This window comes from Epinephelus moara, chromosome 2, assembly GCF_006386435.1.
Source record: "Epinephelus moara isolate mb chromosome 2, YSFRI_EMoa_1.0, whole genome shotgun sequence".
NCBI classification, from domain to species: domain Eukaryota; kingdom Metazoa; phylum Chordata; class Actinopteri; order Perciformes; family Serranidae; genus Epinephelus; species Epinephelus moara.
In genome coordinates this window covers 30,610,267-30,637,346 of record NC_065507.1, presented here as the reverse complement: position 1 = coordinate 30,637,346, position 27,080 = coordinate 30,610,267, and the positions used below count along the sequence as shown (strand labels likewise).

The 27,080-nt window shown below is 39.4% G+C and overlaps 1 protein-coding gene across 4 annotated transcripts in view; it reads left to right on the top strand.

Moving 5' to 3' along the window:
* LOC126408840 (cell adhesion molecule 2-like) overlaps positions 1 to 27,080 on the top strand; it is a 162,129-nt gene that overhangs the window by 132,755 nt on the left and 2,294 nt on the right. The window contains exons 4-11 of one of the 4 annotated variants that reach the window (XM_050074567.1): positions 7,197 to 7,349; positions 8,144 to 8,281; positions 17,928 to 18,086; positions 18,387 to 18,477; positions 18,671 to 18,849; positions 21,758 to 21,883; positions 24,919 to 24,945; positions 26,911 to 27,033. In XM_050074567.1, the coding sequence (XP_049930524.1) occupies positions 7,197 to 7,349; positions 8,144 to 8,281; positions 17,928 to 18,086; positions 18,387 to 18,477; positions 18,671 to 18,849; positions 21,758 to 21,883; positions 24,919 to 24,945; positions 26,911 to 27,033 (996 nt within the window). The remainder of the gene's footprint in view (positions 1 to 7,196; positions 7,350 to 8,143; positions 8,282 to 17,927; positions 18,087 to 18,386; positions 18,478 to 18,670; positions 18,850 to 21,757; positions 21,884 to 24,918; positions 24,946 to 26,910; positions 27,034 to 27,080) is intronic. The other 3 variants (XM_050074575.1, XM_050074585.1, XM_050074593.1) reach the window with 3 other exon arrangements.

Genomic DNA, 27,080 nt, shown 5'->3' with positions numbered 1-27,080 from the left:
CTACCTCAGTAAGGTTATTGGTCACGGTTAGAGAAACGTTGACAATTGGTAGGGGACAGAATATGAACTGCGGTCTCTACTGTCAAAGACAGTTTCACAATGATTTTACCTTAGCTGCCCTTGAGCACAAAAAGCATTTACATAGGTCCTTTAAAGCATTTGAACAAACAACTGATGCTGTCATTTTTTCTGGCAAGGACAATCTCTGTTAATGACAAGACTGCTCCAATTAACCTTGTTATGTTGCATGTTGCAATTGAATTAACAGAGAGATCACAATGGTGCACTATTAGTTTTATAAACCCATTGGGAGTCCTCAGGTAGGTAGGAAGGTAATCCCAGCAGTGCGTCCTACAAGTTGTGGACTACAATTTGTCTACACAGCAATGTCATGTCTCGTCACAGACGTGGAATTAGGATAAGAGCTGTGGTTGCAGGTGGGAAGGAAATACTGTGCAGGTAACAGCTCAATAGCTTAATGTATCTTTGGTGAGAGTGTAAACGATAAGAAGGACCTCCATCTCATCCTCTCCCATAAGAGGCTCAGTCAAACCTTGTGGAGCTCCAAGAGAGTGTTAACCTTGCTGGATTCCCAAAGCCGATCCATATGGGTTGGACTGTCTCTGCACATTTGTCTAAAGCTGAACACAGCCCTCCTCTTATATCATGCCAGCTGGCTCCTTGGCACGCTGCTCCTCATCCATTATGTATATCTGAGTCTTGGTTGATTGTTGCCACCTCAGAGGCTTCAGACTACACTATGGCAAAGACCAGCATGCAGATTCTTATGCTCTACTGCCACAGACCTGAGAAAACAGAGATAGATCTCCTTAATAGCCAGGCCAACACATCATTCTTACATTAGACCAATTAGGAGAGACTGTTGAAGGAAGCAGTTCTGTGGTGAGCTGCCATGATGAAGAAATCGATTTGGACCATATGTCTTTTGTAAAATTATCCCTTTTTTATGTTGCTGGCGTTGTGAATTATTATTACTGAGCAGGACAAACGAGAACAGAACTGTCCTTTGCTGTCTTCATTATGATTTACTTCACTTTTGGCTTCTGTGGGGAAAGGATAAAACCTAAGTAGTGATGCTGTAGAGAATGGTAATGACATTCCTGGAGGCATGCAGGATGGAAGCAGAATCTTTTGTCAGATACGGTGAATATGAATAATGCAATTAATGGGAAGCTACTGCAGGTTGCATGTCAAAGGCAGATAACAAGTTGCTCATTTGAACTACAGTATGTGTTTGTAGGGGAGATATGGAGACTTATACAGCATATACATACATGCTGTGGCAATTTGTACAGCACTTTTCCTCATCTCAATTCAATCTCTCAGAAGTTTATGGTTCATCATTCATGACATTTAATTGGGGCATTCAGCTTGGATCATAAAGGTCACAAAGCAAAATTGATCTTAATTGGCTTGTAGTAATCAAAATGCTGTTATGTGCTAAATGAATGCTCTAATGTGAGCATTAAAACATTCATTAGCTTGAGAGAATGAAGGATAATTACCAAGGATGCAATTACTGGAGTGAGCACCAGTGAAAGCACATTTTAACGTCCATTCTCGTAAACACACAACAGTTGACGGAGGGTCTGTTGGAAGCAAGCGGAGTGGACCTTTACCTGAGCCTGGTGTCAGATAGCTGTGTGTAAATCTGTCTAGTTTAAAACTGACATGAGCTACCATAGAAATATTATTATTATTATTGTTATTATTACTATTAGTATTATTATTGTTGTTGTTATTATTATTGTGTTTTCATGTTTTTATTTGGCATTTGTTATTGCATCATTGTTATGCAGAAAAGAGGAAAGTGTAGAGGCAATAAGTCATATACAAAATGAACTTAAGTGTGTAAACACACCATGAAGTTGATTTATTAAATTGATTTGCCAGGTCATACTTTCCCACATTTTCTTCAGATATCTTGGGAAAAGAATCTCATGCTGGAGGGATGCTGAGGAAAATTCCACATGCCACAAGATTGTTCTTACAAGTGTTTTGTTTACTTTTCAGTGACTGTTTTTTTACTGGCAACAAAATGTAGATGGGGTCTCTTGGCCACAGCTAATGTCTTTCTTCAGGGACTAATGGGCTTTTAAGTGTACTGGGTTACCTCTTGCTTCACTGAAATGTGAATCTACCATTATGGCACTATACACTCAGCTATTATCACTAATGTGAAGAGCTTCTCTTGTATGTACTATACTAAGCTCTGTGCCACACTGCACTCTCATGTATAATGTATATTATCTCTTTAGAATAATGAAGAATATGTTGTATTTAAATTGCTGTAGAGGTGTTGAGATCCACATGAAAAATGTTAAGATTCTTTAACAGGGCCTAAGTCATTGTTATGTGTTGTACTGTAATATGTCTTTACAAACCCTGAAATGGGTAACACTGCTTTGAAAACCAACAGAATTATGTAACCCCACTGGCACTTGTTGTAATGAAAATTAAATTTAGAGAAGTCATGAAAAAAAGGACTCAAAGGCAGAAAAATTCCCACAGTGTACAATCAAGCTTATGTCAGTGGGCTGAAAAATGGACAGACAAAAATATATTCGGTCTCATTATTCACCACTTGAAGAGGGGCCATAGCGTAGCTGCTGGGAGAATTCCTCCTTCTTTCCTTCCCTCCTTCATGGGCTGAAAATGAGTCCAATTTGAGTAGCATCTGCTCTGTGGGATCTCTGAGAGCGCAGGCAGTAACAATGGCCCTCTGGAACAAGGCCCTTTCCTTCTCTTAATTGCAGCCACATGTGTGGTGGGAAAGAGCCCCCTGCCTGCACCACTAGCCCTGGAACACATCCAGAATCGCCCACACAGTCACCGAGTGAGCACAGCCAGCAGCAAACACACTCTAATTGCAAAGAGTGGAGCCCCTGGCTTGAGAGCGAGGGGGGGTACGCCAGGACCCTGTGTTCTCGCTGAAGGACAGCTAGTGCTTTCACATTCCAGGACTGGCTCAAAGTGCTTAGAGGCCATGCAAAAATGGCCAAATGGGGACACTCGGCATTGCGGATGTAACATATTTTGGCTGAACCCGAGAGCCATCAGCTTGTTTCCAAGACTAATGGATATATGTAAAATGTCCTTTTCTATCTGGACTGTCAGGAGATACTTCATCATTTTGGATTAGAAATATTGGGTAACATCTGTCTGTTGCTCAGTGGAGTGCAGAAGTGAATGCCATGTGAAAAGTGCACTTTCAGTTCCTCTGCCTCCAGTTATGAGGACAGAGCTAATGCAGCTACAAACCAGACTGTCAGCTTACACATCAAAACAGTGCATCATATTGTAATAAGTTGCTGTAACCGCTGTTTTACATGTTAAAATAGGTTCTTGTACATAGAACATTCAGATAACTTTCAACAACATTGACCTAGGTTGTTAAAACTGAATCTGACAAACTACAGTTCTCTTGAGAGACCTCAAATTGGTCTTCCACTGACATGGTCGATGGTGCAAAGGACTGTCAGGGTAACAAGGCAAACATTACTTTGCATCAAAGGGCCATAGCAACAGTATCCCTTGCCCTGAGGGGGAACTGGGGTGTCAGTTTTACTGATTTGAGACAGCCTTGGTAAGGCCTCCATCACAGGAGATGTACTGCACATTAAGCTGCCATGCTGCAAGGCTGTAGCATATACAAGGTCAGGGTGCCGATTTATGCTTTCTCCTAAGCAGAATGAACAACGCAGGAGCTATCCAGGGTTTCGGGGAAATGAACCTTTTCATCACATTGATTTCCTAAAGCACCTGGAAAAAAGCTTTGTCAGCCGCTGGCATTTGGGTCTGATTGTGACGGATCTGCCCACAATCTGGGCCTCTAGCCTGGATTGGATGCTAGTAGCATGGTTTCCTGGCCATATGCTGTTTGAGTAATAGATAACACTTGTCTTTGGGTTATTCAAACCTTTGTACATCTCATTCTATCAATATGTCATTGATTCACGTGCTGTGTAGTGCCAGTAGGTGTGTAACAAAAATGCATCAGTCAAGTCCATCTTTTGTTTAACTGTAAGCTCTTTCTCAGCCTCTACTTGGGTTCAAACTATGTGAGTCAGTATTTCAGCCACTGCTGACATTTAGATTTAGTTCTGTTTCAGTTAGGTGTAACCTACTTGGTATTTTAAATGTCACTTGAAATAATCAGTGGTCTGTACGGTATTTGTTCATTGTTCTGTGTTAGTTTCAATGGATTGCAAAGGTGGTAAGTTTCAGCAATGGAATTTTAAGATAGTCCCAAGGAAAAAAAAAACATTTCTCTGTTGTCCAGCCATATGCTCAGTGTGTTCCAAACAGTCATAATTTTTTGTGACATATGGCCAAATATGCTACCATGGAGCTTTGAAGATGGCAATGGTGCAATATGGAGGCTCCAACTATATTTTGCCAAAGCGATGACTGTTTGGATTAGACTGACCATCCAGATGGACAGAGAAGTACCTCATGTTTTGGAATTTTCGATGGGCATTTGTTTTTTTTTGTTGGTAAATCTTTTCAAGGTTGCATCTGTTGTAACAGACATGAATTCAACCTGATCACAGCTGTTGGTGAAATCTACAAATCTTTCAGTTTTTACACCTACAGATTTTGGGTGAAATATCACTTTAACCAGAAGATGTCTGTTTCCCTTAAAAAAATCCCTCTAAGGAAACAGCCAGAACATTTATCAGCATCTCAAAGGTGTTTGAGCTATGAGGAACAGGGGGTTAAGAAGAAGAAAAGTCTGCTTCTCCTCATCTTTTCTCTGTGCGATGCAGAGATAGAGGGATATGCAGGGGGAGTACAGTATGTCGTCTTGTCCAAGGCTTTGATCTTCTCAGCCTGTACTTCCATATCTTTTGAGTTCCTGTACGATGTTTGTTTAGACCCCATCACCTCTCCAATGCATCCATCCACCAAAGGGTTTGCTGTTTTCTGCCAGAGCCTCTGGGCATTTTCAAGCTCTGTAGTGAGGATGCTTAACTACAAAGAACATCAGGCAGCTTTGTTTCAGGATGCGGTTTGCTACAGTAAGACTATTAAATGTTTGTATTAAGCCCCGTAGCACATAATAAGCTTGTTCTCTGATGGCACAGCTTGTTGTTAAATTTTAATTTTGGCTTGAAGATTGTTTTTATTTACTCTTTATTCTTGGATAACAAAGATGCTCCAATAAGAAACATCTTAGGGCCATCAGTATCTCTATAGCCAATCTTTTTTTTCCTTCTTTTTAGTACGTGTGTGATTATAAGATAGTAATCATCAAATGATATGGTGTAATTGAAGCTGAAGAACAGCGTCGTTGATAATGACCTATGTCTATGTAAATCTAATAATCATTTCAGCCAATCTTATTTAACTGTGTATCACATGACTGCTGTGTGTGTTCATCACTAAAATCAAATAAATGGAAACAGAGGAGATGATTAATGATTTTCATAGAGATGTCTTCTTTATCTGATGTGATTTTATATTGGCCGCGTTGATTAAATCCTAATCAACACCCACCTCTGCTGCATTTTGCCAGGTTTGCCCTGTGTAGTACAATCCAATAGATTTCAAATTACTTCAGATGAAAAAGTGTCCAGGGAGAGAGCTGGCCAGGCCTAAAGGGAGTGAGGATTAAGAATGTGTAATTTATTCAATGAAGAGCACTTTCCTTCCTGCCCTCTGTGGTTGGTCGCATGTAGGAGCAGGTGATTCTCAATTTGAAATTGTATAAGAGATGACAGCTGCAAGATGACCTTTTTCAGCTTAGCTGCATGGTTTTCCCAGGTTTCTGAGGGTGTAGTCACATCTGAATGAACAGTGGTGAAGGTGTTTTAAGACTGAAAGGTTTTATTTCAAGCTATGTTTTGAGAATGCCCATTTTGATGATTATTGTAGCATCAATCTTATTCGTAGTAGTGGTTAATTTGTATGTAGATGCTATTTCTTAAACTGCTATTAACAATGCTGTTTTGTTTTTTATCTAAAAGGTCTAGTATGTAGGATTTAGAGGTATTTAGTGGTGTCGTTGCAGAGCTGAAACTTCTCGTATGTGTGTAGGAGAACTATGGAGACAAACACAAAAGGCAAATGGTCCTATCTAGAGCCAGTGTTTGATTTGTCCGTTCTGGGCTACTGTAGAAACAACATGGTGGTTTGCGTGGAAGAGGACCCACTCCACATGAAGATATAAACAGCTCGCTTTAAAGTAATGAAAACACAACAATTCTTATTTTCAGGCAATTATAAACTAACAAAATAGTTATAGCTGTGAATATTATATCCAATTTCTGTCAATAGATTCCCCTCAGTCCTACTCACTGGACCCTTAAGTGTGCACTAGAGCTGGACAATTTTGGTTGGAAACCGTATCACAATATAAACAAGTATGTTTTAACAATATAAACATATCACAATACAGCAAATGCATAAAAAAAAAATTGAATCAGATTTATCAAATCAGACTTTTTCAGTCCAAGAAAGTGTGTTCCATGATTTACATCTTTAACTTCTCAGTTTCACAATTTGCGTAATCTCATTAATTTGGGTGACTGGAATTTGTAAAACAATAATACAACGTGATTGCCCCAATACGATACCACTGACAGTTAATAGACACTATATTGAATTATTGCTCAGCCCTTATTTGTATTATATTTTATTGGCCTGCAGTTACAGTGAAAAAGAATAAAAATAATTACGTAAGCGCTAAGTGGTTCTGTATAAGGCCAGGGCAAGGTTTTGATATCAATGTTTGAAGTGAGAAAGTCACAGGCAGAGCAAGTTGCTAAAAGTGTTAAAGTGAGTGTAAATCAATACCTGGAATGTAAGTGATTACCTAAATAGATATTGTAATCTAGGACTATGAGCTTTTTCTGCTGCTACGCTTCAGTGCATCCCGCTGATGCCTTTGGTATTTTCACTGACTGTGAATAAGACTGTCAGGCTAGAATGCAAATGTAAAGAAAATGTTTGAAACAATTGGCCACAGTATGTTTGCAGCATTTGACAGCTATTTGAAATAACTGAAAGCACAGTGCATTCTGCCTTGTTCTGGGGTCATCTGAATTACGAATGGTACCTCAACAAGTGAAATGCCATCATTGAATTCAGTGTGAATTTTCCCATTAGTTAACTCTGTTTTGTCCCTTTTTTTGTACACTCTATGGTTCTTTGTGTTCCTCCTCACTATACAGCTTTGAGGGACCACAGAATCGAGTTGGTGCGAGCCTCGACGCAGGAGCTCACCATCAGAATCAGTGACGTCAGCCTGTCAGACGAGGGCCAGTACACCTGCTCGCTCTTCACCATGCCTGTCAAGACCACCAAGGCCTTTCTCACTGTTCTGGGTGAGCATGTCCATTTTGGCCCAGTCTCCACTGTCCAAAAACTTGTGGCTAATTTTTCACATTCTGACAGCATGAATACATGCACATTTTGAATATAGTCTGTGTTCTTTTTCTTCACCGTGCACCATGTTACTTTGTAGGAAAATAACTTTTACCCTTGTCTACTAGAATAAAGGATGAAAGTTAAGCTTGCAAGCTACTAGTGTTACTATAGTTAATTTTCTGCCAGGCAGGATAACTACAAAAAACACAATGAGAATGTTTTCACACCTTTCTAAGACAGACAGTTGTTTTGAAGTATATACAGAAATAGACAAAAATAAAAGCCAGCTCCCACACACTGTCAACACTTTTTACATTTATTTGGATTTGGTTTCTGTAAGATGACCTTCGTGAGGCATCTCATACCCAGAAAGGAAGAAATTTGCCACAGTTATGTTAAAAAAGAGATTTTGCATATTTTATCTTTGATTTTATTTAATAATTTAGTTTATTTATTTTCACATTCATCCTCTGCTTTATAAAATCCTATTGTTTTTTACACTTTTGTTGGTTATTTTTCATTGTTGTGATACTACTATATTTTTGATTATTATTACCTTTAGACATGCCTTTAAAAACCAAACATCAAAAGTCACAGTTAAGATGTTATATTATTAAATTAAACAATAGGCATGAATATCTGAGAGTCAATTATTCTCAATCAGTCAATCAATTTTTTATTGTCAGAGGAATACAGCATCATATGCATGTATTCAATATGTTGTTTAGAATTGTATTTCCATGCATCACAGGAGTGCCAGGACGGCCAGAGATCACAGGATTCACCAAGCCTGCCATGGAGGGAGACGTAATCACCCTGACGTGCACCACACCGGGCAGCAAACCAGCTGCCAATATCCGGTGGTTCCGAAATGACAAGGAGGTCCAAGGTAGGCATGTGGTGTGGATTTCAGAGAGCATTGTGTCCTCTGTTACCACTTGTACCCTCTTGGCGACATCATTACTGTCAACTCATTCAGCTGCTGCATTCCTTTGTGCTCATATTCATGCATTGTTCCACTGGCCGGGGTTTAGCAATGCCATGATTCGCCTGGCTCACAGCCAGCTTTGCTGCTGTCGTTGGAAGCTGTCCAAATGTTGCTGGACTGTGGCAGAGCCGTCCACATTTCACTACCTGACCAAGGTGGAGACGTATAGGAGTGCCTCTTATTGATTCTAATTATAAAGTTAGGTGTACATCAACAACAAGCCCTGCACAGCATTCTGTTTTCTCTGTTAGTGGCACTAAAGTAATGAAGTACTGTACTCAGCTGGGTGATTAATAGAAACACAAATAAATCATGCAATATAACGTGATTATCAAAAATGAAAATGTCAACTCTAGGGATTGCTGCTTTCAGTTTACAGTGATATAAAAAAGAGAGCCTGTAAATGGTCACATTTTAGAAATGGAAACCAACAGACATTTTTGCTGGTTAAATGTTTTAAAAAGTGGATTTTTTTGTCAGAATTTCGTTGATTCATTTTCTGTCTATCGACTAATCGACTCGAGTATAAAAGTAACATAACACTTTTATTTTGATGAAATAAAAGATATTAACATCATAAATTGACTGATGCAGAAATGCACAAATTGGTGCATAAATTTGTGTCATGTTTTGTGTTCACCTAAAAAAGTCACACAGGGGATGGTTTAAAATTCTCTGTACAACCTACCTTAGCTCTGTTTGCATATGATGAGTTGATCTTGCTTGGCGTTTTTTCCGCAGGTGGCTCCAAGGTGCTTTTTCCTCCGAACTTCAGTGATTAGATTAGTCAAACAAGTCAAGGAGGATACAAGAATGCACAAGAATGCAAACTCAGAAAGGCCACATAACTAGCTTCACCCAGACGGAAAAACACAGTGACAGAGACAATGTATTAGGCAGCAGATGGTGCAGTGTAATGTGTGCTGATCACACTAAACCAGCAGAAGTTTTCTGTGGTTTCACACACTGTGCCTTACAAGCTTTCACTTTCTTGTATACCTCTTTCCAAACTGTCTGAAGTTCTACGCTTTGTATTTTTGTAGCTTTTATCACCGTCTTATTTCTTCCTTAAAAATGCACAAAAAAAAAGACAAAACATTAAAAAATAGGAATGGAATGTTTTTCCTCAATTTGATGGCAGAGGTAAGCTGTGTGGAGCTCTTTAATGTAATGGAGCCTGCTGCAGAGACTCAGTGTGACAGTTGCTCTTTATTGAAGATTTGCACCAGAGAGCTTTTTCTTGGTGGTTCTGTCTGTGTCTGCCCAACATGGCATGATGATTGATGGGAGAGGGGCTGGGATATGAAGTTTTCTTGTTGAAATGACATGCACGTAGATTCCTGAAAGGCCAGTGGAGAGCTGGCGTCACAACCAGACTTGCTGTCCATCTCAAGAGGCACTGACATGATCTCTTTTTTCACTTTGTGTCTTGAGCTTCACTTAAAATAATCTTTCAAGCTCAAAACTTAATATTCTGAACATATATACCATATGCACATAAAACAAATGTCAAAATGTAATTTAACAGAGTTCAAGGATGCCACAGTTTTACTCATAGCACAAACTCCCATCCTTTATGGATAAAAATAAAAATGTAATACCTTAATGCATTCCCAGGTGAACAGGCATCGCAAAAGTGCATTGAAAAAATTAAAACAAAAAAATGATTCCCTACATGTATAAATTCATGTATGAAATGGCATTATGTTTAATGTGTCAACTGCATATCTCGAAAAAACTTTGTGCCCCAAGTCTGCCCCATACTGGTGCCTTGTGTACAAATGTGCTTTTATTAGTTTTACCTGCGTACAGTGGGTTTTATTAAGCCACTTGGGCAAACAGATCTGGTGTGATGCATCTCCAAGTCAAAGAGAGATAAAGAACAAAGCAGAGACTGGAGGGCTTGACTTAAAAACTTCATTTCCATGTCAAAGTGTCAAAGAGGCGGAATGTCAATCAGTGCTGCGGATCCAACTCTTTTGTAGGTGCTGCTTTAAAGCTTTCTTTTGCGAGTATGTGCTGGGAGCAGCATGTTTTGCCATTGGTTCTTCTGTGGTAGATCATTGCCGCCAGTGTCTGCTGTCAGTCAAATCTATCCCCACTGGGAGACCAGTCTACAAAGCTCCAAGATGACAGCAGGTGTAATAGCAAAAACATGTCATATTTATTTCATGCTCTGATGATTTGTTTTTCAACAATTTATATTAGAGGCACACAGCATTACAAACCTCAAAATGCAACTGTCATACAGTGTCAAATAATTTGTTTGCAGAGTATAGAGCCATACAAATTACTTGTGTCGCTGAATGACAGCTAGACTTCAAATTATATCTATTGAGGAAAAAATCCACCCACTGTCACTCTCTTTGCATACATAAAGTGGCCTATATATTCCTTTCACAGTGGCACAAAGGCACATTCAAATACACAACTACTCCAACATGGTGTCTAAATGTATATTCAGTTAGGCAAGATATCCAAACATTATTATTATTACAATTATTATTATTATTATTATTATTATTATTATGGTGTTAAATTGGTGTGCCCCTTCATTCTGAATTAGGCTCACACCCAAAGTTGAAAAATCAAAAACTAAGATTTTAATTTTATTTGATTTGTAGAATTTAGTGGCATCTAGTGGTAAGATTGCAGCATTGCACCCAACTGAAACTCCTTACAGTGGCCGGCATGGAACTGTGAAAACTCGAATGGCCCTTTCAGAGCCCTCGAGATTTAAACTAATAAACACACAAAATGAAATATTTTCACGTTTAAAATTAGTGTTTTACCAAGGCTTTTTGGCTTGTCGCGGAGGGGCTGCAAACTATGGTGGCCAACAGGAAACCACGAACGGCTCTATCTAGAGCCAGTGGTTGGATTGTCCATTTTGGGCTGCTGTAGAAACAGCATGGCAAACTCAGTGGAAGAGGACCTGCTCTGTATGTAGATATAAACGGTTCATTCTATGGTTTAGTTTAGTTTATTGTTTATTTGACAGGGACATCGCACAATCAGCAAAATTGCACCAGATTTAGCTATCAGCTCATTCACATCTGTAGTCCCTGGGCAGACAGACAAAAAAACAAAATAAAAACATGACAATACATATGACAGAGTAAAACATGACAATACAGGACAGAATATAAAACATGACAATACAAGACAGAATATAAAACATGACAGTACAAGACAGAATATAAAACATGATAATACAGGACTAAATATAAAAAATGACAATACATGACTAAATACATGACTGGTAATGAAAAAACACAACTATTCTTAGTTTTAGGTTATTATACATTCATAAAAACAGAGTTATGAATATAATATATTTCATTTTTGCCAATATATTCCCCTAAATCATACAAATTGACCTTTAAGTTATGCAGCTGTTTACATCTCTTGCCCCATGCTCAACTCTCAACTACCAGAGTATATGCCATAATCTTGTGATGATTTTAACGCTATTGTAACACTATTCTAAAGTTTATGATTCATCACCAATTAACAGAATGAACAACCCCTTTTAACTTAATAAATCTCCGCTTTAATTGTAGACTAAGGGGCCTTTTTTTGGTTCCTGTAGCTACAAGCGTATGTGTGTGTTTTCAAATGGATATTTTTCAGTCCAACCTTCACTTTTGTGGTCTGTTTACTTACTTGTTTGTCCTCTATTTCTAAGAATGTTACCACACCTTTACTTCACTTCTTCAGGTCTGATATTTTCATCTTCATCAAGGCCATAATCTAAAATTAGATCAAGTGCCTCATTCATACAGGAGCTCAGCATGGTGCTACCATTGACATGTGAGCAAGAACGAAGTTGTTTTCAATAGTTTCAGCAGCAGTGATTTATGTGTTGCTGCACTTATTTACACATGGTTTAATCATGATATATTTTCAATTATGAGTCTAACATCTGTTGACCTCACTCTTAAAACACTACACCTTAGCTCATATTGTTTTCCATACAGTAGTTCCTTTGTTTACCCACTCTCTATGTTTTAAGATTGGTGAGAATATTCTGGGGAATATGTGAGAATTTTACAAATGAGCCACATTACAGGAATATACCAGCATATGTTGTAGAACCTCAAAGTGCTTTCTCGTATTTATTGCCTTAGATGGTGGTTTTGATCTATTTTTAGACAATGTACACTCACTTTTCCTCTGTCTCTGTTTACCCCTTTAGAACTTAGTTGAAAAACACTTAGAAACCAATAAAGTTTAAGGGCCTGGAAACTGGAGGAAGTTAACTAGGGTTATGCAAGTGTTATGGATTTTCACAGGACAGCTAAAAGTTGTTTTCAGCTGTACCATTGTCAAAAACCTTAGCTTAGTGCACATCTCTACTCTGATTTTCTTAGTTAGTGATTTCACCTTTCAGCCATTTGTAGTAATGTTAACTGAGATCTAAAATGACTACAGTATGAAACAGTGTACCCTGGCTACACTGCTCAGCCCATCTGTGCACTGGTTGGTAGTATGGTACAGTAGTATGGATACTTGCAAGCCTGTGCTGCTCTCATGTCCTATTGTAGCTGAAAATATTATAATGTTACATAACATTTGATTCATGTGTGCTCTAAATCACAATGTTTGCACCTAATAAACAGTCAAAAACAGAAACAACTATATTATCAGATTTTGAAATGTTACAGATTTGTAATGAATGGGATAATACTGTTACATAGACAATTAATGCCAATGATTTGACTAAAACCACTTGTTAGCATAGATGAATGTAAGAATAAATGAATGGTAGACAGATAGTGTTGTTTGTTAATTTGTAAATATATTTAAGCATTGTACTACCCAAGACCACATTGATTCAGTTTTGTAGACAAATATGCCATCTCACACAGGTGCCCAACCAAAAATTTAGCTGTAGTTAGCATGCCCCTTAGGCTTCTTTACCCTCCAACTACCAAACACTAAAATACTAAATGTGCAACATTGTTTATTAAGGATAAACAAGTTCCAATGTAAAATTAACGACTCTAACAGCTAAATGAGGCAAAAATGTTTTTTTTCCAAATGTGAGTTTATACTTAATGGACTTTCAACAACAAATTAATTGAGAAATTAGGTCACAGAATGAAAGAAAAAAAGAAAACGTGAAATTTCTCAAAACATTTTAGGCTGTGAATATTGGTCATCAGGCAGTACATAGGTTGCAAACTGCACCAAGCAGGAGGTTCTGGCATTAAAGGAATACTCTGACGATTTGGTAGTTATGCCCTTTCTCTATCATTTTCATATTGAGACAACATGATCAATATCTTTTTTGTGTCTGTACGTCCAGTGGCTGGGTCTCAGCGGTTAGCATTGCGGCTAAGCTTAGCGAATACAATTGAAGTCTATAGGGGGTCAGTAGCCTACTCGGTAAAAGTGACTAAATAAACGTTACAGAAACCCTGAAGCTGGTATTTCTACACGTGCATTTAAAATAAACATGTTTACACATTAATTCGAAAAACGAGAGTCCTTTTTAGTCATTTTAGAAGAAGTTTGATACACTGTACTATAGTGTGTTTACGCCCTGCGTGGAGGGATACACCGGTGAGCAACAGCTGCAGCTGGCTCTGGGACAGGTACGCTAGGTCACTTGGTAAAAGCAAACAAAGAGACGACACGGATGATCATGCCTCGAAAATGTATTATTGCAACTTGCAAAAACATTCAAGGCAAACCTACAGGGACTCATGTGATGAATTGATATACTCGTATTTCTACAACAAGCTGCACACAATTCAATTTTAGGTAACTTTTCTCATGCTAGATGAAAAGGCACTGTAAATGTGCTGCCCGTCGGGGTTCTATTCCCCTGTCGGGAGTTATTTTCCCAGTATTCACCGGCTCATTATACATTATCTAATTATCAGTTAAATAAATAATTTGAGACAGAATATTGATTAATTATATGATTTTTATTGATTTTTAAATTAAATCGGGAGGAGAGAAAAAAAAAAATGCCGGCAACGGCTGAATCTGCGCTACAATTGCTACAGGGAATCAAGATCAATGATCAACCTCCCTGTCATCCACAATCTTGTGTCTCCTCTCTTTTCCATGCGCCTCTGAGCATCCCTCTTCTCCGGCATTCTTCTCATCTTCAGCCAGTAACCAGGACTCAAGATTTTCATGCTCACCAAATATGTTAAAAGTTATATCATGGAAATACTCCATCTTTGTATCTTGTAAATTATTATTTTGAAGCGGTAACGGCTACGTTAGCCCAATAAAAAAGTAACTGTTGTCAGGGCAGCGTCCCTAGCAACGCTGGGCTACATAGCAATGGTCATTACACAGTAATATCAGACCTCTGAATGCCGCGACTGACCGATCAGAATACAGCATTTAATAGAGCCGTGTAATAAAAAGCGATATTACTCACTCGACTGAAAGCTGTCCATCAGCTCCTGCAGGCCTGGGTGTTTTTTCCAGTTTATATTAGGAACATGAAAAAATGTTTCAGTCACACCAGGATTAGTGATTGCTGCAAAGTTTTCACTCCTTGTGATGCATTCTCTGTGGCGGTTTTCCTCCTGATGATATATCTCTAGCCTCCCCAACGATGGTAGCACTGAATCCCATTCTGTGCAGCAAAATGATTCCACCTCCGTAGGCATAGGTTGGCAAGCCCCGCAGCTACACCACCAATCCTCCCCTGACCTGCGTCTCCCACTCTTCAAAATCACGTTCAAAGTCGTCCATTGCAGCTACTTTAGTCCGAAGATATCGTTAGGCTAAATAAACAACTGAGTTTTGTTTACAGGCTACATCTGTGCCTGTGCCTGATCACCGGTGTATCCCTCCGCGGATCACAGTGCAGGACGTAAACACACTATAGTTCCATGTTTTAAACGTCTTCTAAAATGACTAAAAAGGACTCTCGTTTTTCGAATTAATGTTTAAACATGTTTATTTTAAATATTAATGTTTAAACATGTTTATTTTAAATGCACGTGCAGAAATGTCAGCTTCAGGGTTTCTGTAACGTTTATTTGTTCACTTTTATCGTAGGCTACTGACCCCCTATAGACTTCAACTGTATTCGCTAAGCTTAGCCGCAATGCTAACCGCTGAGACCCAGCCACTGGACGTACAGACACAAAAAAGATATCGATCATGTTGTCTCAATATGAAAATGATAGAGAAAGGGCATAACTCCCAAATCGTCAGAGTATTCCTTTAAAAGGAGCACAGTCTGAAATAGTTGCAAATAAAAAATGAATGTGCTATTGGAGAATGCGTCTGAAGTCTTCATGAAATTAAAAAAAAGGCTCAAAGTGTTATGGATTTATTTCTTCAAGGCTGAGGACAGCTTGACCCAATGAACATAAAACAATAATTAATCTGAAGGGAAACCAAAAATTAAGTCTTCTAAAGTGTGCCTGTCCAATCCTAATATTACTCTTATTAAACTGTAATAGGCCTACACGTTTGAAAAAATCCAATCCTGCCATTGAGTTTCCTCCTTGTTAAAACAGATGCAGAGGTGGTGATTACAGGAGTGCCCCCAGTTGCCTGGATGTAGATCTGCTTGCCTCTTGGGGTTCTGGTTCAAAGCAGGTGCACCTGGGCACATTCACAGTCTTACGAAAGCTGCCTCTGCATGCTCTCTGGCAATGCTAGCAGCCGCCTTAACAGACTGACAGCTTCTTCTATGGCAGCTCTGATGCTGCAGGCGACCTGATGAATAAGAGGAAAAGCTGGAGAGATTTGTGTTTGACGCCACAGAGATACTTACTATCCCCCTCTATACTTCAGGGCAAAAAGCAAGGCCTCTGACTTTCCTCTTAGTTCAAATGTTATGTGATGTTTGAAATTAGGTTCCAAAGAAATATAATTTGTGATTATTTGATGCAGTAATCGATAAAAGAGCAGTGTCCTAGAGACCAGTGATGTTGGATGTAAAATGCCTTTTTTTTGTTTCCTCTTCCTCTTTTTGTAGTTGTCATCCTCATCTTGCCATTATTACTTTTGGTTTTCAAGTTTGACAGCTTTTTCATTTTTGTGTCATGCATACAAATACATCAGTAATTAATACAAATCAGATCCAGTATGAGGCACATCCTTTAAAAAAAGATAGTAATGATAATAATTTCACAAGACATATGTTATCAGATGTTCCAACTGTCATGTCTACAATAAAAATTCAGTTCAGTTAAGTACATGTTATTGTAACTTACAGTGAAAGAGAATTCAAATTAGGCAATCATTAGTTTGTCTTGCCTTCTTCTCTTAGTTTCTGAGACAAAAAAAAGGTCATCTGTATAACAGAATATTTCAGGATTTTGTCAAACCATTTCATGAAAAAATATCACCCTGAGATAATTGTAGTTTGTGGAAAAAATATTATTGAATCTGCCAATGTCAATAGCAACAGGACATGTACATGAGGTAGCATTTGTAGCAGTTATAGAAGTAGTTTTAGTAGTAGTAATTCCACTGCAAAGTAAGAGTAAAAAAATATAGATCTCTTCACACACAACAAAATCAAAGAGAATCAGTGAAGTGGAAAAATTGGGATGGATCAGCCCAAAGTGATGATGATATGGGTGATCTGGGTTTCATTGCAAGGGGCTTTTAGTATTTAATAGAGCAAGGGATTGAACAATTTGTGTGTTATGTGTGTATTTGCTGCAAAGGAGTAGAGTATATACGTATGTATTGATTGACTCAGGTTTGCACTGGATGACAGAAAGACCAGGGAGAGGAAGAGGTTTAGGGGGGAAGATGTAGTATGGGAGGATCTAAGGGGGTGAGGAGGGTAGCAGCTCCAGTGAAAAGTCTTTCTGAGGCCGTCGTCAAGTAATGCCTTTGTCCTTTTTGCCCTGTTAAGGTACTGTAGCCTTGTACAGCTCGTTTCAGAGAAAGTGATGCTACACACAAAGCGCTGACAGGAGAGCAGCAGCAAACTACAAAGAAACGCTTCCAATTATAAGTTAAGAGGCATCTCTAAATGAAGACGACATCACAGGGCAGGGACAAAACAAACAGAAATCAAGATCTGAAGTGGTGTAAAGGGTGAATGTTTTGGCATGAAGCTAAGACAAAGAGGAAGAAAGAAAGGTGTGACTACAACTATGGAAATCCATTCTGCACTGCTGAGGGAGTGTGTGTGTCTGTTCGTGTTGACTGGGATGTTTGAGAGATGGTCCTGGAGGAGCAAACACACCCAACCAACCGAGTCAATGCTCACACTGCTCTCTCCTCACTATTCACTCTACTTTGACTTGACTTTCAAAGGCCAAGGATTCTCTCCCTCAAAGGAGATGCAGAGAAAAACAACAACAACAACAACAACAACAACAACACTGCAGCTGTCTATGTCAGAAAAGCAACATCTCAAAATAAAATTTCATGTTTCTCACGTTTTTAGTTAACGTACACGCTGATTTCTGTTTTTCTCTGCTTCTTTTTTGAAAAATAATTTTTTGCATGAGGGGCTTGCACAAAAGCCAAAACTTTTCCCCAATAATATTAGTAATCCACAAGTATATTGCACATTTGTTCAATTTGTAACTCTCTGCAGGCACTAAGGAGGTGAATGCCACAGGAAAATCATTCACAGTGAGGAGTAGCCTCCAGTTCCATGTGGACAGACGGGACGATGGCGTCGCCTACACCTGCAGTGTGGAGCATGTGTCTCTGTCGAACCCCTACATGACAACCGAGGTCCTGGAGGTCCACTGTGAGTGCAGTCATACACACCGTGCAAAGCTGGATTAGGTGTAAGATTAGCATTGAGAAGAAATACAAGGATTGAGATTACATTTATGTCTGCAGGTTTAGCTTTGCATTTGCTCAGGATTAGTGTAGGATTAGTTTGCAGGTAAGGGATTAGTACCAAAGCAGAACAGGGATATGGGCCAGAGCTAAGAGCTGCCCAATGGGTAAAGAACTAACTACTGTGGTACTTTGTCAGTGTTCGAGTTAAAGCCTCTAACACTGTTCTCTCATAGCATTTGATTTTTTTGTCCCTTCTTCACAGATGCTCCCCATCTGGAGATCAAAAAATCACTGATTATCCCACAGGAAGGGCAATACTTCAAATTGGAGTGTGTGTCCATAGGCAACCCAATGTAAGTTGGCATTTCCTTACAACTTCATGAAAATAGGTAGAAATGAGACTTGAAATATGATTCAGTTTCATTGCAGAATGTCATTTTTCAAGAATGTTTTTTTGGTTTATTGATTATTTCTTTGCATGTTGGAAACCGTATGCAGTAAAATGAATAGAAAATATTTTTATTATTTATTTATTTTCTTTCCCAGACCTGAACCAGTGTTGTGGTCTAAAGATGGAGGGGAGCTGCCAGACATTGAGCGTATGATTGTGGAAGGCAGGGAACTAACCATCACCACACTAAATAAAACAGACAATGGCACATACCGCTGCGAGGCCAGCAACCACCTGGGGACTGGCAGTGCTGAATATATACTGTTTGTATATGGTAGGTACAGTAATGGTTAGTCTTGTTATGGATGCTCAGTTTTGCTGTTGCTTCATACTCAAGGCTTTGCAGCACACTGTGTTTTAGTTCAAAGATGGTTGGGGCCTATTACAAAGATATAAAGCCATTCAGTCTGGTAGGTTAACCACTAGATATTTAGCTGGTGCAACAAAAAAAGCCTCTAAACCATCATTGAATACATTTATAAGGACCATTTTTAATGCCAACTATGTTTGACAAGTAGATTGTGGACAAACGTTTGACCTCAGTCCTTACAACAGTCATTAATTATTAGTTTATGAATATCAGCAGAAGTAGACTCCTGCTCAGACTATCTGCCGTGTTAAGGATAAGAGGATATAGCTTATTGATGGATGGGTAGAAATGAATAAACATTTCCCTGAATAATGTTTATTGTTATTTTGGCTATAAAGTCATGTGCCAGTTCAGTTTAGATCAACTTTGTTAAATTAGATTTCAAACACTTAAAAGACTCTGCCAGTGTATTGCAAGGTTTAGCACAACTGCAAATCATGTGCACTTATTTTTTCTGTGGACCGTTTTTGAAAGTGTGTTTTTCTTACCCTTTGTGACAGCCATTGGTTTTTATTAATTTTTGAAAATATGGGGGGGGGAAATGGCAGTAGTATGTTATGCTTAATTACACAATTCAGTGAAGTTAAAACAGTTGGCTAATTAATTTTTATCTACTGCCTAGGACTGAATCGAAATCAGTGGTTGCCTGGAACAGAGAAACATATGCTAATCTCTAAAATTTACCAACATGATGAATGTAAAACACCACATAACATTTCCTGCCAGATGGTGTTGCAGGGTTGGATAAAATAGAGCAAAAGGTGCCTTCCAACAACTGACCACAAATGTGAAAAACTACAAGACCTCCACCAAGACCAAATGCCCTATCTCCCTATCTCGTAATGTTAACAAAAGTGAAAAATGATTTGTGTATAAGCTCTGTGATTCAGATTTGCTCCAAAATTTAATGGGTTCTTCATTGGCCCATGCTTCACCCCTCCACCAAGTATCATGAAAACTGGACCAGTAGTTTTTCGTCATCCTGCTGACAAACAAATTGAACTAAGGATAATACGTTCATTTTTAACTGTTCTTAAATATGTGTCATTTTGTGGTTCAAATGTGTAAAATTAAGGCTAATGGCATTTTAAGACTAGTACTGATAGTACAGCAAAGTAATCTGTAGTACTGCAGGTCACCAGTTTGCAGACCATTTCCTCAAGATTTCCCTTCCAAATATTTCCTTGGCACTGTGCTGGATAACCCAGTTTACCTCACTGCACTGTACATATTGCTACACAGGTTTAGCTTTTGGACTCTTCCTATAAGGAAACAGGGAAAAAAGTGTTAAGGATGCAGAATTTAGCTTCCGAGTACCGCCTGGAGGAGAGATAAGTTAATCCCGAGACAGTGGAGCGGCTGAGAGAATAAAGACAGCATGGTGCAGGAAACGGATCATTAAGGCCTCTGCAGCACATGTTTATAACGTTTATCAAATACAGCCAAGTAAAAATACAAAAACAAGGACAGAATATTAAAATTCAACATGGATTTATTTGTTTCCATTTTTGCCAATTAAACAGTCCCACAGTTTGTTTGGGAGCGACTTATCACAGCTCAGACGCTGGACTTATTCGGGCTCACAGGCAGTTAGTGGATACACAGCAGCTTCTTTGTTCAATTTTAAAGGCAGAGGCATTTGGGGAAAGAAAGCCCTTCACTGGGGTACAAAAAAAAAAAACGAGGGAAAAGGAGGATGACACATTCGTCCTTTCAGCTTTTGTTATCTCAGTCTCGTCTTTCAGCATGCTTATTGAGGGTAGGCAGCGATGTCAGACTAGTCCATATCATCCTGTCATATCTGGGAGCCATGTGCTGGTAACAAAGTTTCAATTCTCACATTTCACAGTTGTTAAGATTTTCTATTAGTTCAAGTTAAAGAAAAACATTTAAACTTGTTGAATGAACCTGGGTTGTTGGAGTTATGCATGTATGTGCCAGGGAGCAGTTTCTCAATTTTTGTCGGATTAACAGAGGAAATAGCAGAATGTGTAACCCTTGGCAGCCCTCTTACACTAAATACAAAGGTCCTGGTTAGTGGGAAAAATGAAAAATTACTTTGAGCAGGTACAGGATGTGCGAGACAGGCTCATTTCCACCGAGGATGACAGTCATTCCTCAGAGCTACATCGTGTCTGGCTGAATACTTACTGGGTCTCTTCGGATCATCTCAGCCTCTAAGCCTAATTTGCTAATGACAGGAGAGCTGAGAAGCAATAAATGTCATCGCTCCGCCGCAATTTATCACCGTCTGCAATTATGCTCCTTACCACACTGTATTAAATAAAGCAAGGAAACATTGTATATGATAATTACTCTGAGTGAGACGTTAACAGATAGTGGTTTAGTTAAATGCATTTAAAAAATGACTGCAACTGATTGTAGGGCTACAGACCCACTTCTAACACCCTCACCCTCACATTTCACTCATTCATTGTACATTTTTACCTCAAAATGCATGACACTTGAGGAGTTTTACACTCTGTTTCTGTGGCTCATTTGCTAACCAATCATCTATTTCTTTAAATTTTAATAGATGTAAGAAATATGAGTCATTCCTCCTTTCCCCAAAGATATTGTGGAAAGAACTGATTCATTCAGAGCTCGAGTCATTTGTCCAACTCTTGTACTGCATTTTTTTTTCATTGTCTTGCTTGTATTCACTGAGGTGGTATACTAGAATTAACCCACTGCACCAACCACATGCAGTAATTGATTTGTGCTGTTTGTTTTCCTGTAAGTTTTCTCATGTTGAGCCTGTTCCCCATGGAGAGGTTTGTTTTTGCTCCCCGTTGTTCTTGTTTTCATTTAGCAGACGTCATCACCTTAGTGCCTCCATCTTCAGCTCCCCCGGCTCCCTTTCTAGCCTCCATTCCCCCAGTCCTGCTAATGCCGACATTCTCACATCAGGCAAAGGCAGTCACAGCTGCGTTTGCAGGTACTCTTGCACCCCCTTCATGGCCCCGCCTCAACGCTCTATGCACTCACAAACATGACACTGAACACACATTGATGATTGATGAGCTAACAACCAGGCTTTGAGCTAGAAAATAGCATTGTTTTACTGGATGAATTCAATACTCTGTCTATTTTTTCTGTTTCCTTTCTGCTTTATTTTTCATGCACAGCACTGTTACCTCAGCAGCATTTTTATTACTGTTTGTGATTAAATTTTATTATTGGTAGCTGACAATATGCAGACATTGTAGGAGTAAGGCACCACATCAGGTAGTCACTGTTTGCAAACCACTGCACAAATTTACATCTTTGCAGAAGCAGAAAATAGAAAACATGAGTGTTTATACTTTTGTTCTTAGGCTGAATGATTTCTACCATTACAACCAAACAATAAGAACACATGCAATTACGTTTGAATAATGTTTACCAAAATCACATGCTCTATGTGTTTACTTCACTTCATCTCTCCTAATGGAATTCACGTTGTAGTGTTTGTGTATGACTTTTTCCATATTGAACCACAAAAACACTCTGCAGGTAAAATAGACTAATTTCCTTAATAGTCAAGGCTACTTAGATTTGAGTTGTGCTTTGTTTTGATAATCAACCCATGAACCTTAAAGGTGTCTTGTGGAGCTTTCCTGTAAATAAACAAGTTATACTATTATTCAGTGTTTCTCACCAAAACACATTATGTGTATCCATGAGGTCTGGCAAAAAGAAAGTGTTTCCTTCTTCATGAAATACTTCCCAAAAATGCTTTTGTTTCTTCAAAGGTTGTGTATTGTTTACATCCATGTTTATTAGCTTACAGTCTTAAGCCTCTTTCACACAGAGCGTGATTTTCACGGCGCCCACCGCAGGGTAGGGCGCAGAGCAAGCGGAGAGCAAGGCGCGCAAGACAGGATTTGGGGGAGTACAGGCTCGTTCAGGAGCTACAGCTCCATGGTGACCGCTTCCGGGTCTACTTCAGGCTCTTCTCTGCTATTGGACGCGCCGAGGTGTCGTCACAGCGCTTTAAGCCCTTTTCACACAGAGTGCGCAAAGCGCAGACCTCCGCCGACGAACCCATTCATTGTGTATGTGCTACCGCGGTGCAAGAGCGCACCGCTCTGCGTGCCGCCAGCCTGTGCTCGAATTGAAAATTTTTTAATTTCACCGCAACGTGCTGTGACGACACCTCGGCGCATCCAATAGGAGAGAAGACCTTGAAGTAGACCCGGAAGCGGTCACCATGGAGCTGTAGCTCCTGAACGAGCCTGTACTCCCCCAAATCCTGTCTTGCGCGCCTTGCTCTCCGCTTGCTCTACACCCTATCCTGCGGTGGGCGCCGCGAAAATCGCACTCTGTGTGAAAGAGGCTTCACTGACTGCCTTTTGGAGCATACCTGTCAATCACCGTAACAGCTTGAAACTGGTGACAGGAATGTGTATCACGTTGACCCCATGTACGTGCATGTGGCTCCTTGTGCATGTGCACAATACAAACAAGCAAAAGTGTCCACTCATAAAAACATGGCTCCATAATGTGAAAAAAAAATAAATAAATATCTACATGGTACCTTCAGACTGGCAGGACTTGGACACTCATGAGAATTTGGGACACTTTAGCCATATTTTATGCTCCTACCTATCCTTCCTCCATCGTAGACTGCCCAATATTCATTGTTGAATACTCAGATGCTCTTGAATGATGTGTTACCTGATACCTGAAAAGTCCTAAATGGATTGTTTGCTTTCAGTATCAAAGGGTCAGCCCACACAAAGTACAAAAGATAGATTTTTTTTTGTTGCCTCCTGGGTTCTTGCATGCAGATAGGTATGGATTCATTTGTCCAGGTTTTGAGATATTTGTCACTAAGATCTATGCTTCCACCCTAACTCTGTGTCCTAACAGCAAGCAAGCATCCAACTATTGCACCGTCAAACACTCTGTCCACACTGGATCTGTTAAATATGGAACTCTGTTATGTCATGTAAACAAGTACTATTTCAGGGGCTTAACATTATGGTATGCCAAATTTTTAACCTTGTTCAACTTTGACAGGCAATATTATACAGAACGTGCTAGCTATTATCTGACTGCTACAACTGTTACCAACTGTTACAAACATTGACAGCAAACACTGTATCAAGGGACCTTGACATCAATTGTCAAGTGTAGCACACTGGAGAACATAGCTGCCCTCTCCTCATTATTCATATTTGCAACAACACTATCGCGGGTATAGATCTCATTGTTGTAGATTCAGTACCCTTTCCACTTTGTAAAACAAGCCAGCTCAGCTGAGCATCCCACACAACAAACTTACCAGAAAGGTTTAGCCTTCTGGCGATCTCCCCGCAGCCAGCTGCCACCTTACTTAGGTTTGTGTAGTGAAATGAGGACATATTGTAAAGATATTCACATTTCAGCCTTGTGAATCAGCGGTTCTTCTACATTCCAGCACTATCAACGCGAGCGACAGAAATAAAAATACAAACAGGACGGCTAACAAAAATTCAGCTCAAAACTGCATGCCACATTGTGCTGCATTAGTTGCAACCAGTTAGGGCAATCCAATGGAAAACAAAACAATCAGACTGATTTAGTTGCCTACTCTCACTTGTGTTTAGTTAGGACATGGTGTTACACAATGGTGGTGAACGAAATTTCATTAGTGATGCCCAAAACCTTAAAACGAAATTACCGTAAAAAAAAAAATGTACATGGCCAATAACACATCAGGAATCTCAGTATATGTACACCTTTGTTCTTCATCTTGTCCTTTTCGCTGTATCTAGGGCTGTTCTCCGAGTGACTGTTTCCAGTAACTCCAGTTAGGCATTCATTTGGCTTAGACAGCAAACATCCAGCTTTCCGTCACTTCTGCACGCTGTCAAAGTAAAAGCTCAGAATAACAGACCATGCTAATATCTCATGTTTTCCTACGAACTTTGTGGTCACCTTTTTTATCACGGTGTTGTTCCCCTCGTCTTCCCTTACTGCTGTCACTGTCTGCAACCATGGCAACAGCCAAAGACTTTCCAGGGCCTACAACAGGTAAATATCCCACTAGACGATCATTGCAAGCCAGATTTACAGTGTGTGATGCTGGATCTGGATCTGGGTCAGGACACATCACGGCCTCCACACAGCATGAGCCAAACCATCACCATGCATGGATGCTCACTCTGCTGACGCCAGCCGCTTTCTCTCCAGCCATGTCACAGGCTGCATAAGTTATCACACAATATGTTTCTGGTTTACTTTGTCTTTGCACAATGAAATAGATGGCTCTATCTTAGTGGAGCCGGGCTGGAGATTGTATCTCTGCCAGTGTGTAAATATTTGATTTCAGATCATGTAATTATGCAGAGATGGAAGGGAAAGTCCAAAATTCTTTGAGGGAACTCTATTGTGCACATTTCTGTTCACATAGGAAATATTTCTGTTTACCATATATTTCTTGGTAAGTTTGTGATTTAATCTATCTGCATTGCATGTGGTTTCCGAAATTTAGTTTGATATGGTGTTCACTTGTGAGATATATACTTTAATTTGTGTAAGGCATAAAATACATGGGGGTTGTGTCTATGTCAGCCAAGATGGACACAGGATAGAAATAAGTTCTCAGTTCACATTGTCTAAAGGTAACTAAACAACAGATCAAAAATATGTCAGTTTGAGTCACTGATGCTCCTGCGTGCTGCATAAATGTCTGTAGTTCTCCTTTTGTGACAGTGTGTGTAGTTTCAACAGTGTCATCTTAAGAAAGTTGGTCTAATTTTTTCATCCAGGTTGATTTCATATGTTGCCTCTCTGTAGTTTATTTCCAGTATTGACAAAAAAATAATCAGTGTATTTACATTTCAATTAAAGCTCAAAAATATGGTTGGAGAAGCATTATAACTTATTTGGTCACAAATTAAGGTGAAAGCATGAGTAGCAAACTGTTGTTTTGAGATGACACATTCAGCTGCAGTGCAGCAAGAGCAGTTCAGCTCTGTCTCATTCCTGTGAGCAATGTGCACCAGCCGAGTGTGATATGAAAATTGCTTATGCCCCTTGTTGACAGTGGAATCACCCGTACAGATCATTATATCCATTGACATGCAACCAAAACTGAGTTAATTCAACTGTTGTACCAAAACAGTTATTGCTTCAAAATCTGAAGTGCCTGCTTGTGAGTCCCTTACAAAACAATCGTGGTGGTTCTATTCTGCATGTGAGTTAAATAAACTGCATGTTTCACAATGTCATCTCTTTTTATTTTTAACGTCCCACACTGGGTTGCTGAAAATGAGGGTTGCATTCAGTTAACAGAGGAGTATAACGAGGTTTGTAGGAACATCCCCGCCGTCATTTCCCAGGGTCACTTTGCAAAACTGAGCACAAGCCATAGCCATTCATCAGCTTGAGATAATGAGAGCACACGAGGTGCACAGTAAAGACACAGCCACTTACAGTTTATTACAGGAGAGACACAAAGGCATGCTCCTGCCTGAGAAACCTTCAGCTTGCTAGCTGCCTGGAGGACGCCTCATGTTAAATAACACTTATTTAAAAAACCTGATCCTCAGCAGCAGAATGTGGCAGCGAGCAAGGGCCAAACACAAAAGAGCATGTGTAGAGGCTTTGGCGAAAAAACTAAAACATCACTCAGAGCTACACTTCAGTTTTCTTGCAGCATGTTGCTGTTGCTAATGCCATATTTTCAAACTGTGCAGAGATTTGTGGTATTTCCTTTGATTACTTCTTTTATACCTCAATTCACGCACTTCAAAGCAGTGATGTCAGGTTGCTGTAAATATGACAGAAGCTCATTTGGGACTGTTGTGCTTTGTTTATGTGTGTTAAAGTGTTAAAGTTACATCTGGATTTTGTTCATGATACTTGCAGGAGTATAATATTGTCATTGCTTTTTAATAAATGTTTACACCTGCATTAGACAGCAGTAAAACATCCTGCAGGTGTTAATTTTATCTCTCTACTTTTCCCTCCATCTCTTTCTCTGTCTTCTTTCAGATCCTAATGCTTTAGGACAACATGGACCTGACCACGCTCTAATCGGTGGTGTTGTTGCAGTCGTGGTCTTCATCACCTTGTGTCTGATAATAGTTCTTGGACGATATCTGGCCAGACATAAAGGTAAAAGAGGTCACTTGAGCTGCCTTGAATAACAATTTTTTTGCTTG